General features: G+C 41.0%; 1 protein-coding gene across 1 annotated transcript in view; it reads right to left on the bottom strand.

Moving 5' to 3' along the window:
* The window catches only part of CAPN9 (calpain 9), a 99,153-nt gene that overhangs the window by 69,238 nt on the left and 11,312 nt on the right, over nucleotides 1-18,603 (bottom strand). Inside the window, exons 2-3 of the mRNA XM_075203301.1 lie at nucleotides 1,849-1,918; nucleotides 782-900 (exon numbers count right to left, since the gene is read on the bottom strand). Coding sequence (XP_075059402.1) covers nucleotides 782-900; nucleotides 1,849-1,918 — 189 coding nt within the window. The remainder of the gene's footprint in view (nucleotides 1-781; nucleotides 901-1,848; nucleotides 1,919-18,603) is intronic.

Genomic DNA, 18,603 nt, shown 5'->3' with positions numbered 1-18,603 from the left:
TCCGTATAAAAGATGCTTTGCAGAAACACTATGGGCCTGATTTAGAGGTGCAAGTAAGTCCATGTGTGCTTGGTAAAAATGTATCTTGCATGCGGTTTGATGCACTGCGAATGTGTGAATGCACTTGTTCACAACTTTTGATATGAGCACATCTTATATTTGTGCCGAATTGCTCTTGCAGAGGAGAGTCAGGGCATTCACATGTATGAGCATACACACAGTAGGAGTCGGGCCAATTAGAGATGCCTCTGATTTTAACCTGCACACATCTTTAAGAAACACCTGTATCTTTGCGCGTCCTTTAGCCCTGGTGCAATTTTCCCAGTGGATGAAGATGGATGCATATTTTTCACTGGCTCTGTCCATAAGTTTAAAGTTGCACAAACCTTAATATGTATCTAAAATCCAAGTGTTCACAGTGGTTGAAGTGGAAATATGTAGAAGTGGCGGTATAGAAATGTAGAAGTGGCTGTATGAAAAATGTAATGGGAATGTAAGTAAATGGATAATTTGATCGTTTTGCAATGAAGGCAGCATAAGTGGCGGTATGGCATACTACCGTATAGACCCACTTCCACCACTGAGTGTTCACATACATTTTGTAGGTATGCAAAAGTCGCATTTCTATGTTTAACTGTAAATCAGGCCTTATATCTATTCAAGTTTTATGTCATCAAGCTTTATGATTTTTGTCAAATTGTATTTATTTGTTTAAAAAATGCAATCACGTATAAGCAGCAGCATTTGTAAAAATGATGTTAACATATCTTAACAGCCTTACTTGAAAGTGAAATATGCCTGCATAATCAGAGCCAAAAGACTGATCAGGTGGAACCACTCTATACAGTATCTTCTCACTGAGAGTAAGAGAGGCAATTGCAGCCAAAAACCAGCAGTCCCCTGTAAATATAAATACATAGAAAATATATTGTGCACATATGGATACTCATTTAAAGCAAAAAGAATCAGAAATTAAATATAAAAAATTAAACTGTAATTGAAATTAGTGAGTATAATGCCATTATTGAATCACCTCTTGTAGAATGGGTTAATTTGTACATATTGTAGTATTGAAAATGTGAATGCAAAGAAAAGGAACTATGTAAATTTACACAATAAGCCATGTTTAAAGAGGTAATACATTCCCTTTATAGGCATTCCAGGTAAAGGTGTATAAAACCCCCCAAAAATATATTAAGTGTTGTTTCTCCCAACTTTGGATGCAAATTCTTGGACCATGTCAAATTGTTGCAGAGTGCAGTTTCGATAGGCAAATGATTAATTTGCTCAGATTTGTTGGGGATAAATGGATGGTTCCACTTTGCAAAATTCATCTGTTATTGTGGAATGGGAATGGCTGTGCACTATACTCCCTATTATCTCATTATAATAATCATGGTCTGCAAAAAGAAGCCAGGAAAACTATTTTTTTTACATTGTTGCTACAACTTTCTTCAAAGCAATTAACCTCTTGTGATGAATACAAACTAGGTTTAAACATTTTTAAACCAGAATACATTTTTAAATGGGGTGCTTCCATCACCTACACATAGTAGTGCCAGCCATTTTTTGGGCAGAACTAATTTTTATAGGAATGCATCCATATCAACCTATGTCATCATTGAGACACAAAGTTCCCAAGATGCCCAAGTGAGGTCTCTAGATCCTAGGTTACATTAATATTGATTGACCTCACAAAATGGCTCTCGGTTTCATGTAAGTAACATGTGCACTTTATTTTAAAAAAGCAAAATTTAGAGAAAGCAAAAAACAACAACAAACAACCACACACCATAATATCTCCTTTGAATTTTATTGAAAATTATTTACACTACCACCAATGCTTACCAAGGTCGCCTTGACACACATCCGTTCTAGAAGCACCACCTAAGATAAACTCAGGGTCTTTAACAATATCCTGTTGAAGAAAATGAAACAAAAATGTCATAAGACTTATTTAAAGGACACAAACATAACATATACAACATGTATACAAGAGATGTAATTTGTTGTAGTTTAGAAACTGTCTCATTTTCAATGTTTACAGAGCATTAACAGACCAGTGTGCCTATTTATCAATAGGTCCTCAATCCTAAGGATTTCCTATGGGCACTTATTGTGGCAATAAATACATCACTTATCACCACATTTTAGTAAAAGGATTGCTGTTGCAGTTGAGTAATACTAGTGACTAGCCAGGAGCAGTATGGATTAAAATATCACAAAAATATAAATGTATTTAAAAACATCTTTAATTTTGTACCTTGTTTAATCAGTCCCCAACTGATAATAATCCTTTGAGATGTTCAATAGCATAATAAGGATGAGTTAGACAGGTACAGAAGTATAATTAACACAGTATAGGACAGGGTTGTCCAACCCGCGGCCCAGCACGCCTGTAAATGTGGCCCAGAAGGAGTTTTGGTTGTGGCAAGGGGGCAGCACTGTTAATGGAAAAAAAAAATCCTGCAAAAAAAGGAAAGAAAATACTTACCTTGCGGTCACGTCAGCTGGTACTCCGGCTCCCTCCCTTGTCTCCTCCTCTGTGCGGTGCTCGCAGTGAATGTCGGGCGTGATATCATCACGCCCAACATCCATTGCGGAGCGCAGCACAGAGGAGTCACCCGCGCGAGAAGAACAATCAGCAGCACAGAATTGGAGAAAAGAAGAGGACAGGAGAACAAGCCGATTAAAAGGTAAGTTAAGGGGAATTTTTTTTATTATTTCAAGGGACGCTGACCAGTGAATAAAAATCACCTGGTCCTGGAGCATCATGGACCTTATCTCCCTGCTACATACTTCTACTTGTAATACTAATGGGGCATTATATATTATTCTCTTTGGCCCATTATAAGTTGTTATCCCTTAACTAACATAGTGGTGTAATTAGCAAAACAGGTCACAATTTGGGGTCACAGTGATGTATATGTCAGGTACCGCAGGCCTGGTCAGGGCACCCTGATATACAATGCCTGGCATAAATGCACTTTATTGATATTGCATCGAAACAATACAAAAAGTGATTATAGTATAATAACTAGAGAGGATTTTTTGAACAGGGCGATTGAAAGGTAAGTATAGGGGGATTTGAAAAAAAAGTGATATATATATATATATATACATATATATATATATATATATATCACTTTTTTCTCATATATATATATATATATATGTTAACTATGTTTTCTATGTTTTTTTGGATGATCAGCTATCGTTATTGTTAGTGTATCTTATGTACGGCCCAAACCAACTCGTCGTCTTCCAATGTGGCCCAGGGAAGCTAAAAGGTTGGACACCCCTGGTATAGGATATTAGTTTAGTTAGCACTTTGGCGAACATCTAACTCTACAAATCAGGGTGCCCCGATGGACCGAAGTTGATTTTACACATTGTAAATGAGCCTGAAACACACACACACACATATATATACATACATATATATATATATATATATATATATATATATATATATATATATATATATATATATATATATATAGTGATAGAAGCTCTGGGCAAGAGGTAAATGGCAGGCACATAATTCCCAGGTTCCTGTTTGTATTTTAAACACCAGGAAGATTGCTTGTTTCTGAGGAAAAGCTTCTCATTTGGTCTCTCAGCTTCAGGCAGGGGCGCACCCAGGGGGGGTTTCCTAGTCCCCAAAAACCCCTCTCCTACCTGGGGTGTCCTATGATTACAGTGGCTGGCCCCTCTCCCGGGACCAGCCACTACTGATTGCAATACTCTCCCAGTCAGTCCCCTGCTGTGTGAGCACAGCTCTCTGCCGGCAGTTTGGCTCCGCCCCTTCCTCCCACGGGGCCAGCATGGGTGTTATGCAGGAGGCAGCAGCAGAAGAAGGTAAGATTGTGTGTGTGTGTGAGTCTGTGTTTGTCAGTGTATATGTCAGCTTACATATTTATGTGTTTATGTATGTGTGTATTTATGTATGTGTGTGTATGTGACAGCTTACATATCTGTGTGTTTATGTATGTGTGTGTTTATGTATGTGTGTGTGTATGTGACAGCTTACATATCTGTGTGTTTATGTATGTGTGTGTTTATGTATGTGTGTGTATGTGACAGCTTACATGTTTGTGTGTTTATGTATGTGTGTGTATGTGACAGCTTACATGTTTGTGTGTTTGATCCTGTGTGTTTGTGTGTGTGTGTCTGTGCTTGTCTGTGTATGGGCCAGTTTACATATCTGTGTGTTTGACACGTTGTGTGTTTGTGGCCATGCCCCTACACATATTGGACACGCCCACTTGTATCATGGCGCGGAAACACGCTCCTCGAATCCTGCGTTTGCCCCTGTCAGGAATAGCTGGTAATGGGTCCCTGGTGTTTTGAATGGAGAGAGTAGGGTGGGCTCCACATACAAAAGGCCCAGTCTGGGTCTTTGGCTCTGCAGACTCCGAGCAGAGTAATAAGGACACACACCTGTGTGGGGCTTATAAAAGGCTCCAGCCCTGATTTCTCACTGTCTGGGGAGGAAATCAGGGGTCTCCTGAGAGAAGATGCAATTTATGCTGTGAGTTCCATGTGTTTGATTTAAAGTTAGGGACATTTGGCCCCTCACCTTAGAGAGTGTATTACACTGTGTTAGCTAGAAGCCAGATGGCTAGAATTTTTTTTTTATGATTTTGTTATGTGTTGCAAGCTGGTGAATAAAACTAGCTGAGGCTATTAACCTGGAACGGTGGACTTATGTGATTTCTCTGGCTGAAGTGCAACCGTCCACCCCAGAGGACGGCGACCCCAATACAATTATCCTACATATGGTGGAGAATGTGAACACTGCACACTTTAATTTCAGCCAAAAAGAGACTGTGTGAAAATTTAAAGACACAGGCACCTAATTTTAGGACAAGACCGTACATCTCAAAAACGTATGAACCCTAATCCCGGACATCACCAGTTGATTAAAAAGGCTACCTTCTGCACATTTCCTGCACCTGGAGGTAACATGGAAGATATAGTCAAAGCATTGCTACAAGCTTCTGCGGTCCAGCAGGAAGCTACCAGGGTACAGCAGGAAGATACCAGGTTGAAGCTATTAGCCACTGAGGAGTCCCAGAGGCAACAACAGGCAGCCAATGAACAGTTTCAGAGACAACGTCACCAAGACTGCCAAGACCTAAAAGAGATAGTGCAGGCTTTAGCGTCCCGGTTTGGCAAGGCTTTTTCGGAGGTCACAACTAGCTCCAGCTCTATACCAGCTCTTCATTTCCTTCAAAAGATGACCAAGGGAGATGATGTAGAGGCTTATTTAACAACTTTTGTGAGAACTGCTGAAAAGGAAAATTGGCCTAAAGTTCAGTGGCCCGGTCTATTGGCTCCCTTCCTATCTGGGGAGTCACAAAAGGCATATTATGATCTAAGCATTACTGATGCCAAGGACTATGATAAATTGAAGGCAGAAATTCTGACCCTTTTGGGTGTCACAATGTCTGTCCGGGCGCAAAAGAGTACATTGTTGGGGATACCAGGAGGATAAACCTCCCCGCTCACAGATGCATGACCTAATCCACCTCACAAAAAAATAGTTACAACCGGAGACTTTGACAGGCCTCTAATTTGTGGAAAGGATCGTGATGGATCGCTATTTACGAGCCCTGCCTGCGACTCTGCGCAAGTGGGTAAGTCATGGGGACCCCAAAACAGCAGACCTGCTTGTGGAGATAGTCAAGAGATATCTTGCAGCTGAGGAACTAACGAGTATACCCCGCCGTCCCCTAGTTACGCTACGCCAATCTCCAGTGACTTCTGGTAAGACTGTTCTAGGGGAGAAGGGTGCTGGGCGGTGGAATGAGCTGAAACATCCAGAGACTGAAGGTCGGGAACCTGGAGATTGGCCAGTTATGCCAAGAAGGTCCCAGCCTCGTATAAGACTTGATAGAAATGTGATAAGATGTTTTAGATGTGGTGAATTAGGCCATATTGCTGCTAATTATTCACTTACCTCTGAGCCTATGCAGTGTGATACTGCTTATGTACGGTGCAGAGTGTCTTTCTTTACCCAGCTGGCCTGCACTGCAGACCAACACCCTGAGTCAGACAAACAGATGTGTGTAGTTACCATAGGAGTCAAAAGTGTAAAGGCTCTACTAGATTCTGGTAGCATGGTGACACTTGTGAAAGCCGAGTTAGTGAGCCCTGTAAAACGTCAAGGGGAAAGTGCTGGGGTAACCTGTATAGATGGGGATACAAAGCATTATGCTACACTTTGGTTCTGTGGCATTTACTGTTGGATTAATTCCTCGTTTGGGGTTTGATGCAATAATGGAGCGAGATTTCTCTCACTTCTGGGAGCTGTGGGGAACCCAGTTGGTTAAACAAGTAAATAGCCCAGACCCAGTTAATAATGTTACTGATGCGGTAATGGGTGGGAGTGTTCCCAGAATCTGAAATGTTTCCTTTCTCAAATATGCTTGGCGAGACAGAAGGTGACGAGGGCAGTAGTGGAGCACAGGAGAATGTACCTTCTACTGAAGGAGAAAATGTTGTGGAACCAGTTGATTGTATGCCTGAGCTTGAGGTGAGAACAATATATTTGCCTCAGAGCAGTTAAAGGACCCAACTCTGTTAAAGGCTCGGGAAAATGTCAAAATGGTTGATGGAGAACCCCTAGAGCTCGATAGTAGGTTGTCGTACCCTTATATGGCAATGAATCAAGGGTTATTGTACCAGATGTCCAAAAAGGGTGAGGATATTTTGGAACAGCGAATAGTAGCTAAGGCTTATAGGAGAACGGTCTTGGACTTGCCTCATAGTCACATAACTGCAGGGCATCTAGGGGTAGAAAAAACCTTAAGGAATATCGCAGCATTTTTTCTGGCCAGGGATCCATAAAGATGTATCTGATTACTGCACATCCTGTCCAGAGTGTCAACACCATGCTCCTATGCCACACTTTAAGAGTCTGCTTGTCCTTTTACCCATTATTGAGGTACCAGTTGAGAGGATAGCTATGGATTTGGTGGGTCCAGGGGGCATCAATATATTCTGGTGATACTAGATTATGCTACAAGGTACCCATTACGCAATACATCGACAAAGGCTATTGTTAGGGAACTCGTACATGTCTTTAGCAGAGTTGGGATACCTAAAGAAATCCTCAATGACCAGGGTACTCCTTTTATGTCCAGAATTATGAAAGAGCTGTGCCGCTTGTTTAAGGTTACTCAACTAAGGACCTCTGTCTATCACCCACAGACTGATGGGTTAGTAGAGAGGTTTAATAAAACATTACAGCATATGCTAAAGAAGGTAGTGGACAAAGATGGGAAAAATTGGGACTATTTATTGCCCTACTTGTTACTGGCAGTCAGAGAGGTACCCCAGTCCTCCACAGGGTTCCCACCTTTTGATTTGTTGTATAGGAGACACCCTAGGGGGTTACCGGATATCGCCAAGGAGACGTGGGAGGAGCAACCCAGTCCCATTTGGGTTACATGGGGTGCCGGCCACATTTCAGACAATGATGGATAAGATACGAAGGCACCATAGACGTTATGCTGCAGCACCTGGATTACATTATACAGGCGTTGGGTCCGGTCATTGCCGCTTTAAAAGCGTTGTTTTCAGTAGGGCCATTACAAGTGTCATAATTTCTTAGTGTAGATGTTTGTAAAAGTCGCATTTTTGCTGTGGAGAGAAATAAAGCTGCCGGAACCAGTGGCTGTCAGTTATATGGTAAGTCCATATTTTCAGCTCGTCGCTGTCACACTCATCGTTATTTTTCTGTTGTTGAAAAGTTTGTCAGCATAGTCAGTGCAGATAATATGACTACCACCGGTAATATATAGTTACAAAAGAATGCACAGAAACAAAAACTATTCAATTAATGTCACCTGTTGATATTATATTCTTTAATGAAAAACATTAAAAAAAATTAAAAAAAAGTGTTTTCTTCCCCATAAATACATTTATTAAGATATTTTTAATGTCTCCATTTTTACAGTTGCTCCAGGTTTCAAACATATGTTCTAGCGTGCATACCCAGCCATCATCACTAGTAATGACATTTACACCAGACCTGAAGCTAGTGCAAGCGATACTCTAAAAATTACGTACTTTTGTGATGCCCAAAGCTTGAATCAGATGCTGCTGAGTGCACTCAAGCATAGCAACACCTTACTGTACATTGACTACATGCATACACCCAGTTCCCTTCCCTCCCTACCCATAAAATAGAAGGCTGTACTAAGGGTCTTTAGCGCTCAAAGATTAATTGGACGTTGCTGCATTCTCTGGCATATGGTTTGTTTCTGGGCATGCGCAGTGGGATTTTTGCATTCTTGTTTCTTAATGGTTCAGGCCCAAGTTGTGTTTTTTAAAAAAAGCATGAAACTTGCGTGTGCTACGACTGCATTCAAATCGAAGTGGATATCAAGATACATTTCAATTTGAATCTGGTGTGTATATTTACTAAACTGTGGGTTTGAAAAAGTGGAGACAATATCTCCACTTTTTCATACCCGCAGATAAGTAAATATACTCCTGGGTACCTTAATGGCACTTGCGGGGACAGGCAGAGCACACTATAGTATATGCACCAGCTCATGTAAAATATAAGGTCACATCAACACACATGCAAAAACATTATATTATACATTAAATTAACAACTATTAATAGTATAATCATTAATATAAATAAGTTTTTATTGTAAAAAAAATTTTTTACATTAAATATATAAATCCAGATGCTTTTAATGCATACTGTACATATAATGTGTTTTTATACTATATCTTACTTGCATACACATATTCTGTGCTACCTAAAGGTACATTCAAACATGAATCAGGCCCATAGTTGATTTTGCTCTTCTAGAATGTGGACTGGTATGTGCTATGATGATGCAAATTGTGTCATGAAACGCGATCACTCTATTTTAGATTAAGGTTGGTTGGAGCCATCGGTGGGAAGAGTAGGCAACTGACAAGAGTTAAGTATAAAATTACAGTTTACAAAGGGACAGAGAACTCTGTTTGAGACCAGCAGGCTATTTTCTTTATTAAAGTGATTTAACATGTACAAATGAACATATTTAATTGGATGGTTCTCCAGTCATTCACATTGGGAAGCCAATCCTTATGTTTTTAGCAAAAGTAACTTTTTTTTTTTTTATTAAGAAAACGGTTTGAAGAAGGGGATGGGGAGAGTTTGTTTAATAAAATATATGTATATTGTAGAATTGGTGTGGATGTGTTTGTTTAATCTTTTTAGATATTCTAACTTACTTTTTTTAGATATATATGGAACCCTTGCCCATTATGGATGCACCACAAGGATAGTAATATTGAAAGAATCCAAGGGCTAGATTTACTAAGCTGCGGGTTTAAAAAAGTGGGGATGTTGCCTATAGCAACCAATCAGATTCTAGCTGTCATTTTGCAGAAGGTACTAAATAAATGAAAGCTAGAATCTGATTGGTTGCTATAGGCAACATCCCCACTTTTTCAAACCCGCAGCTTAGTAAATCTAGCCCCAAGTGTTGACCAGCACTGACTAAAGATTGCGTGTTTCATGTTGCATTTTTTTCTGTTATTGTTTTTTGTGGACATTGCTAGTCCTAATAATAATGACATATTCTACAGTTATACATTTTGTACCCATACCAGAAGTTAGACAGCCTAGGCTTATCACTATAAATATATAAATGTTAACAGATAACCAGCTTCCAGACTAAACAGACAAGGGCTTGTGTCTTTTCTGAACAGATCACCAACTCCTGTTATCCCTACGGTCTCTATCTTCAGAGAGCAAAAGGGGTGGGGCTTACAGAGATAAGTGGATGGGGCATTTCAGAAAGTGGGCATGGTTGGGTAGATTGGGGCTGGTTCATGGGGAATTGGGTTCATTGTTTGGACTGGTCAGGAGCTGGGCTTATTTTGTACCTGAATATGACAGATGCTGCAGAATATGTGGCATATTAATAAACAATGATGCTGATGAACTTCTGAATGGGAAAGCCAGCTTCACTGCAGCTCCATAGCTGGTTATTTAGCTTAACTATTCATCCTGTTTGTACCTCTCATTCATCCTGGTAATGACACAGGGAGAGGATCCAGTGCAACGTTAGTGGGCTAGAGTTCACAGAGGGATCCTTGGTAAGAGACCTCAACTTTCCATTAGTTTTGGGGGTAATGTTGATTAAAAATAAAATTTGTTTTGAATTATCCTTTAAATACATGTATGTGTGTTTCCCTTGACTTAAAAAAATGGCTCTTTCATTCCAAGTCAGTTCCTATTATATAGTCTACTTAATGGACATATGTCTTGCAACCTCCACTAAAACATTCAACAAAAGTGAATGCCTTAATTTTTAGATGCACCAAATTCTATACATATTTGCCTTCAGGACACATCTCCACCCAAGATAGTTGATAACAGCAAAGTACAGAAGTGCAATTTAACACACCCAAAACCTAAACACCAACACAACTGCTTTCCTTGACATTTTTGTGATTATTCAGTTTGACATATGTCACATGCACAATCTTTAGGCAAACAGGGTCAGCATTGGTTAGAATGTGGTTAGAATTATAGGCTGCAACATATTCTGAGGCTGCTTAATCTACATTGCACTCTAAGTAATCAGAACTGGGGTGTGCATTGCATACAGACTAAAATATAGGGGCTGTATTGAATTCTAGCCACCAACATTGGGGTCTGCTTTGTATTTTTGTATACTAGTGGCTATATTTATTTGCCACCAGAATTGGTGTCTACATGGTATATTAGCTAACAGCAGGTGCATAACTAGAAATGTCTGGATCCCATGAAGCAATGAGCGGAAAACTGGCTGCTATCTTGCCTCTCAGAACCACCTCCTTTTTTTTTTTTTTGGTGTATTTTTTTTTATTGGCTTGTCTGGAAGTTTAACAAACTGCAGATTGATAATTTTGGTGATTTGTATTTTTATAATGATAAAAATCGAGATGACTATTTTTCAAGTGGTGCTATGTAAAACTGATATTTCCTGCAGTTTGCCTCTAAAAAAAAACCCAGCGGTTCTATAAAACCACCCTTTAGTAGACATAGCCCTTGCCGTTTACCAGAAAAGTTGTATGTAACAATATAAAGGAACTACATACAGAGTCTTAACAAAGGCTTCCCCCCTCCCCTGGCAGTCTTGTTTAACACTTAGACAGGCTGTCAAAGCAGCTATCCATCATGGGTACTACATAGGAAAGTGACCATTCTCAGAACAGATAATCACAAGTCGCAGAGGCGGAAGTAGCGAGCTGTTTGCCCAGGTGCAGGAAGGTGGGGAGGAGGAAACCGGAGCCGCCGACTCTATGCATCTGCATTGCAGCAGGCCTCGTTATCTTCATGGGCCCTTGTGCACTGCACCTACAGCACTAATAATAGTTCCTCCACTGACAAGTAGAGTATATTCCATGAGGCAGTCACTAAAAGGGCTGTGCTTGTGATAGGCCTGGATCAAGGTTATTTTGAAGTTTAGTTTGCTGGCTCTTAGCATATCTATTATACCCCATTCATACTGCACCAAAAACCCGGGTTTTTGCAGAGGAACGCTGAAAAACCCGGGTCTTGGTGCAGTACGAATAGTCCAACCACAAAATCCCGGGACTTAGACCCGGGATTTTGCGAGGGGTAATTCCCGGGTTGGACCCCGCTTGCCTGCAGTATGAATGGTGCAACCCGTGTAATTCCCGGGTCTCACCATTCATACTGTAAAAAAAAAAAATGTGGAAGTAAAAAAAAAGATTTTAATTAATAAAAAACACATAACAAATATTTACTTAACTTATTTTCAGCCAGCGGTGTCTCCGGTGCGTTGCCGGCTGTCAGGGGGACCTCTGGGTACTAAAATGACGTCATTTCTAATAGAAAAATATAAAATCTTTTTTTACACTTTTTTTTTCTAAAACCCGGGTTGGGCAGGTGCAGTATGAACCCGCCCGACCCGGGAATCTTCTTATCTATACTGCCCTGTGCCCCGGCAATATCCCGGGTTAACAACCCAGGATATTGCCGGGGCGGCAGTATGAAAGTGGTATTATTGGTAGGTGGATAAGGTCTCATGAGTAGCTTATGTTTCAGCCTTTTCCATTACTGAGATGATGATACCCAGAGAGGTTCTTGGCATTCTCAAACATGTGTAATTGCTGGCTCAGGTTTGAGTCTTGATTTTGATTTTCAGTAAGGCCCTGGCACTCAGTGTGTAGGACCAACGGGGTCCTTAATTTGTTCCTCAGCTGGAAGGAATTTCTCTACCAGTTGAAGAGCAACAGTTGAACAGCCATGGGCGAGATGGAGACATTAAGATTGTAGAAACTTTTCAATACAATCTGTCCCTTGGTCTAGTTCATGGAATGTAGTTTTGGCTCTAATCAATTGACACATGGATCACTTAACTATTAGTTTAACTTAAATACTAGTGTTTAACTACTCAGATTGAATGATATACGTTATCTATCCTTGGACGCTCATTTACTGCATAAAGTGCTGCTGATAAACTGCTGATAAGCCTCTGGACACAGTTCAAGAGGTCCAATATAGCAACTCTCACTAGTTTATAGTCCATAGTCTGATCCTCAGTGTGTACCTAGTATGCTGCATGGCCTTCCAATTTAAGGAGGTTTGGAAGAATCACAGCTCAGTGGTTTTCTTGATGCTGTTGCCTCCCTCTTAGAAGTTAAGAAAAAGTCTTCTGGATCATCATTTAGTTTTACATTTACCAGTACTTAAGAAGAGTTGATTTGAAGAAGTCAAGTGGCAAGGGGGCAGTGCTTTCAAGATCCTTTCACTAAAACTGCTTGCTAAGCTTTCTGTTTGGCTTGTTGCTTTCTGGGCCTGCTGTTGCAGGAATCTCTGGAAGAAAAACACCATTTTCCTTTGTGAGTTTCACTGTTACTCTGCATCCCACTTCTATCTTCACTTGTAAAGTAGTAAACACAAAGACCACAGGGTCTCAAAGAGGAAAGAAAATGTTTTTCACCACCGTTCAGAAGCTGGTATGTCCAAAGAAAAATCTTACATTGAGCCACTTTGGTATAAAGACTTCAACTCCTTTGCCTTAGGCTTCCCAAACAATGTGTTATCTCAGCCATATCTGGCAAATGACCAAATATTGCCTTGTAGAGACTGAAAATGAATTTTGATCCCCAATAATGCTTTTGAGATAATAATTATTGCTACAACGAAAAATACTGTTAAAAAATGACTATCAACAGTCTCTATTGGCCTGTGTGTGTTGTCATTTTTCAACAGCACTGACAGATTACAATAGAGCCAGAAGTGATCAGGACACTCTAACTGACTGGCTGAATGACCAGATCTTGTCTGATTTTTGCCATTTTTGTGGCAAAATTGAGGGATAATCATATTGTCACAAAGTAATTGTACACAAGTAGCCCAATTTAGAATTTGCACGTAAGTGCATTTGTGACGAAAATGTACACTCTGCGCATGCACATTACTTGCACCAGACCCATGTTTTAACATGTATCTTGCACTTGTTAGACCCACTTGCAGACACCAAAAAAAGCATTGTTATTTTTGGAGCTTTCTGTATAACGGATTTTTGTTCTTAAAACATAAAGAAAATTAAATAAATTCTGTGACGTTTTTTCCAGCTTTTAGACATCATAAATTCACTATGGTCAGCTCCATCTACTGGACAGATAGCCAATGGTTTTATCAATAATCATGTAGACACTCCTTTTATATCACCTATTACAGGTTTTCTGAAGGAGCATTGTCACCATGTTAACAAAAGATAAGTAGCTTTAAAGGAGGAATGTTGAAATTCTACAAAGTAAGAACCACCACCTGAAGAATCTTCAAATGTTAAGTGCACTACAATTTATGTAAAGTCTTTTCTAAAAATATACATATGTATTGTATTGTGAGCATTGTCATAGCTTCATGTAATCCAAGGTAGGCAATAACTATTCAACCAATAAACCATCTAGATTTTCTTAATATTGACTGTGGTAATAAACTTTTTCTGTGCCTGTTTAAAACTCTATAGAGGACTCGTTTTATTTAGTATTCCCTTATCAGAAATCTGTATAGAAACGTTTGCAAAACTGTTAGTTTTTTACTATCTGATAGAAGGCTGTACTGAACGGAAGATGGGTAGTAGAGTGAAGGTTCCTTCGATCCTTAGGCATTCATAGCTATATTGTTTTGTGAATTCAAAGGAGGTTATTTACAAGGCACAAAATGTTCAATGCACAGTCCAAAATCAGTGGTGGTCCTACTGGGTTCTTCATTTTGTGTATAGTGCACTTTCATTATAAGCAGATTTTCCTGTTTTGACTATAAGCCATACTTGCCAACTCTCCCGGAATATCCGGGAGACTCCCAAAATCTGGGTCAGTCTCCCGGGCTCCCGGGAGAGAGGGCAATTCTCCCGATTCCCGGGCGACGGTGGAAATTGAATGGGGGAGGCGGGGCTTATCTGCGTCACGGGCGCGTCATTGTGGCCCCGCACCCTTGTTTTATTGGACAGAAAAAGGTGGTGACAGCTTTGGGGGCGGGGCTAATGGTGCGATTCTTCGAGCCCCGCCCCCACACGCCCACCTGACCCCCCGGAACTTAACCTGCCAATGTTGGCAACTATGCTATAAGCTTGTTATTAGTGAATTATTTGATCTTTTTGCCATTGCTACAATTAAACTCACTCACTTTCATTTATCTATTTACTATTACATATGTGCAAGTTTTTCAATTTTTTCCGAAAAATACAGGTGCACAACACACAGCTTGGTTGTGTCACAATTATAGGAATACACTCTTACCATACTCTGCATATAGTTGACATTCATAACACGGTGCTGCGTTCTGCGGTGTATGGTCCAGTTCTGGGCATGCGCAGAGTAATTGTGCTCATTATATGCAATTATGCAACTTAATGAATCAAGCCCCCAGTTTTTAAACTTAAATGCAAAATAAACGCAAAATATCTGTATTGCATCAATCGATCGGATGTGATGGGTCCACTGACATCCGTCAGAGGAGGCCGTCATTTTTTCTGCCAGCAGCATGTTGATGAAGTACGACACAGTGTCTGTTCGGTTAAACCCAAACCTGACAGGAGTTAAGACAACATCTTCTAAGAGAGGCAGATATGGCAAATCAATTAAATTATGTGGATAGCTGGAACATGTGTAATTAATTCTTTAAATTTATGCTTAACTTTTAAGTTCATTTATCTTTTAACGAAATCAAGTGATTGTTCTTTTTGCTTTCCTTAATTTAACTTCATTGTTGAAATTAAAGATAATTCTCACTTTTTTTGTATGGACAATGAAACTCTGCAACTTCTAATTTATAAGCTGGGTGTAATGGTCACTGATCCTGTTGTACATATATGGAAAACTGCATTGTGCCAATCTACTTCTCTAGTTCTGTATGCTGGGAGTAGCTTAGCATCAGTTCTTATTGTATAAAACTCTATAGTATCAAATCTCTTATTCGTATGGTTGCCAACTTTTCTGGACAAAAATTCCTATCTCTGTTATGTTCCAGCCCCAGTAATAACATTGGCCCAGAGTCCCGATGTTACTGATCAAGCCACTTCGGTAGCAAACCTACTTGTTTTGTACGATGGGAGTAAGTTTTGCTACCTTTTCTTACTGTGTAACTGCATAGCGCTACATTTCTTAATCTGTATTCTGCGCTCAACATAAGTTAAGCTTTAATGAGTATTTTAAAAAAACAATATAATTGTATATATTATATATAATTGTATGTCTACAGGATGTTTCCTGAAGGAATATTTTTGCAAGTGAAATTGAAATTTTGTTACTACTATGATCTGCTCTGTTACTTATTTATGCAAAGATACACAAGGTACTTCTGAATATTAAGTAAGAAAATTGTTTCTTATGATTACTAAAGCCATCTACGTTTTGATTCAGAACAAAGCTGTCCTTCCTTTCTGAGGAATCAAGATAGTAAGATAGTACTGTTCTAGACAATTATTACTTGAATATTATATGCTAGTCATTATTTTAAACGCAGCACTAAGACTAGACATCAAGGCTAAATTTCCTGTGAATGGAATTTTGTGGCATAACAAGCCATTTTGCAGAGGTGTGAAGTTCCAACAATACAATCCTCTTTTGCTTTGCCATTCTGCGCAATGCCATTCATCGTCATCATTATCATCAACATTTATTTATATAGCACCAGCAAAATCTGTAGCACTTTACAATTGAAAACAAACACAGTAATAAAACAATATTGGGTAATACAGATATAGAGGTAAGAAGGCCCTGCATGCAAGTTTATAATCCATTCCATACAATATTTGTAAATTCACATTTTATGGATTTTATATGAATAAAAGGGATGACGACAGTTAATTCATTCTAACCAGACCTATAGACATAGCTTGCAGAAATGTCAACAATCTTGCCCCCCTCTCCGCTCCTCCCTCCCCCCGCTGCCCTCCCTGGTGCTCCTTCCGCCCCACTTCGGGTGAAGAAGTACACTCCCTCATTCTTTCCTCACCCCCTTCTACCTGCCACCTCGATCCCATCCCATCTCACCTTCTTCGCTCTCTCTCTCCCCCACTGTCTGCGACTACTTAGCTCACCTCTTCAACCTGTCTCTCTCCACTGGCACTGTCCCCTCCTCCTTTAAACATGTCCTTATCTCTCCTAATCTCAAAAAACCCAATCTTGACCCCACCTCACTCGTCAACTACCGCCCCATTTCTCTTCTCCCCTACGCCTCCAAACTTCTCGAGCGAACTATTTGCAGTCGCCTCACCCATCACCTCTCTGACTATTCCCTCCTTGACCCCCTCCAATCTGGATTCCGCCCCCTCCACTCTACTGAAACCGCCCTGACCACTGTAACTAATGATCTCCTCTCTGCTAAATCCAGGGGTCACATCTCCCTGCTCATCCTCCTAGACCAATCTGCAGCCTTTGACATTGTAGACCACCCCCTCCTCTTGCAGACCCTTCACTCTCTCGGCCTCTCTGGTTCTGTCCTTACATGGTTCACCTCATACCTCGCCAACCGTTCTTTTTCTGTATCCATTTCCGGCTCATCCTCTCCCCCCCCCCCCCCTCTGCCCTCTCAATTGGAGTCCCTCAGGGCTCTGTTCTTGGCCCTCTACTCTTCTCACTTTACACTTCCTCCCTCTGTACTCTCATCAACTCATTCGGCTTTCAATATCACCTATATGCCGATGATATTCAACTTTACATCTCTTCTCCTGATCTTTACCCCCCCCCCTCCTCTCTCGTGTATCTGACTGCCTCTCTGCCATCTCTTCTTGGATGTCCTCACGTTTTCTTAAAATTAACATCGCTAAAACCGAACTCATTGTTTTCCCTCCATCTAAATCCTCATCCCATCTGGATCTCTCCATAACTGTTAATAACTCCACCATCTCCTCTGTTCCCCAACTCCGCTGCCTGGGCGTCACCCTCGACTCCTCGCTCTCTTTTGCCCCCCACATTCAATCCCTTGCCCAATCCTGTCGCTTCCAACTTCGCAATATCGCCCGCTTCCGGCCCTTCCTTTCTCATGAAGCAACCAAAACCATTATCCATGCGCTTATCATCTCCAGGCTGGACTACTGCAACCTTCTCCTCACCGGCCTCCCTCGCTCTTGCCTCGCCCCACTCCGTTCTATACTCAATGCAGCTGCGAGGCTCATCTTCCTTTCTCGCCGCTCCTCTTCTGCCTCACCTCTCTGCCTTGCCCTTCACTGGCTCCCCTTCCCCTACCGTATCCTTTTCAAACTTCTTACCCTCACCTACAAGGCCCTCTCCCACTCTACTGCCCCCTATATCTCCAACCTCCTCTCCATCCACACTCCCGCCCGGTCCCTGCATTCGGCCAATGACCGTCGCCTCTCGTCCACTCTGATCACCTCATCCCACTCTTGAATTCAAGACTTCTCCCGAGCTGCCCCCCTCCACTGGAATGACCTCCCACGCTCCATCCGTTTGTCCCCTAACTTGTGCTCCTTCAAACGGGCACTCAAAACCCATCTCTTCCTTAAAGCCTACCAGCCTTCCACCTAACCCTCTCTCCATGCTCGCTCCCATCCCCTTGTTCCTCCTCTGTTGGGGTGCATGCTTGCTCCCCCCACCTCTGACTCCCTTTGTGCCGGCCGTCTGTTTCCCCTCCCTTTAGGATGTAAGCTCTTATGAGCAGGGCCCTTCTCCCTCCTGTCTACCTTCTCTTCTGCTCCTACTCCATTACATCTGCTTTGCCTGGAGCCTCTGAAGTTTTGGTACTAGTTGTTTATTGTTCTGTACTGTTATTCCCTGTACTGTCCATTGTTTGTACTGTGTTCGGCGCTACGGAAACCTTGTGGCGCCTTATAAATAAATAATAATAATAATAATAACATGGTGCCAATTTGTAAATGCTTACTAAGTGCGCATGTCACTATTTGTTTAACCACATTTAGTGTACCATGTGTGCCATAAGTGTTTCTGGTATAGTGTGCTTTTCTTGGTGTGCGTGTGTGTGCACTGGGGGGGGGGGATGAGGGCTGCATTTTCACCCTAGGGGGTACATATATTAACCTGCGCTATTTGCAAGTCGCTGACAGGGAATATTTAAAGTGGCGAAGGCTTTGAATCAAAACT

The sequence above is a fragment of the Mixophyes fleayi genome, chromosome 3, assembly GCF_038048845.1.
Source record: "Mixophyes fleayi isolate aMixFle1 chromosome 3, aMixFle1.hap1, whole genome shotgun sequence".
Classification (NCBI taxonomy): Eukaryota; Metazoa; Chordata; class Amphibia; order Anura; family Limnodynastidae; genus Mixophyes; species Mixophyes fleayi.
The sequence above is the reverse complement of the archived record's forward strand: the minus strand, read 5'-3'. Positions and strand labels throughout refer to the sequence as shown.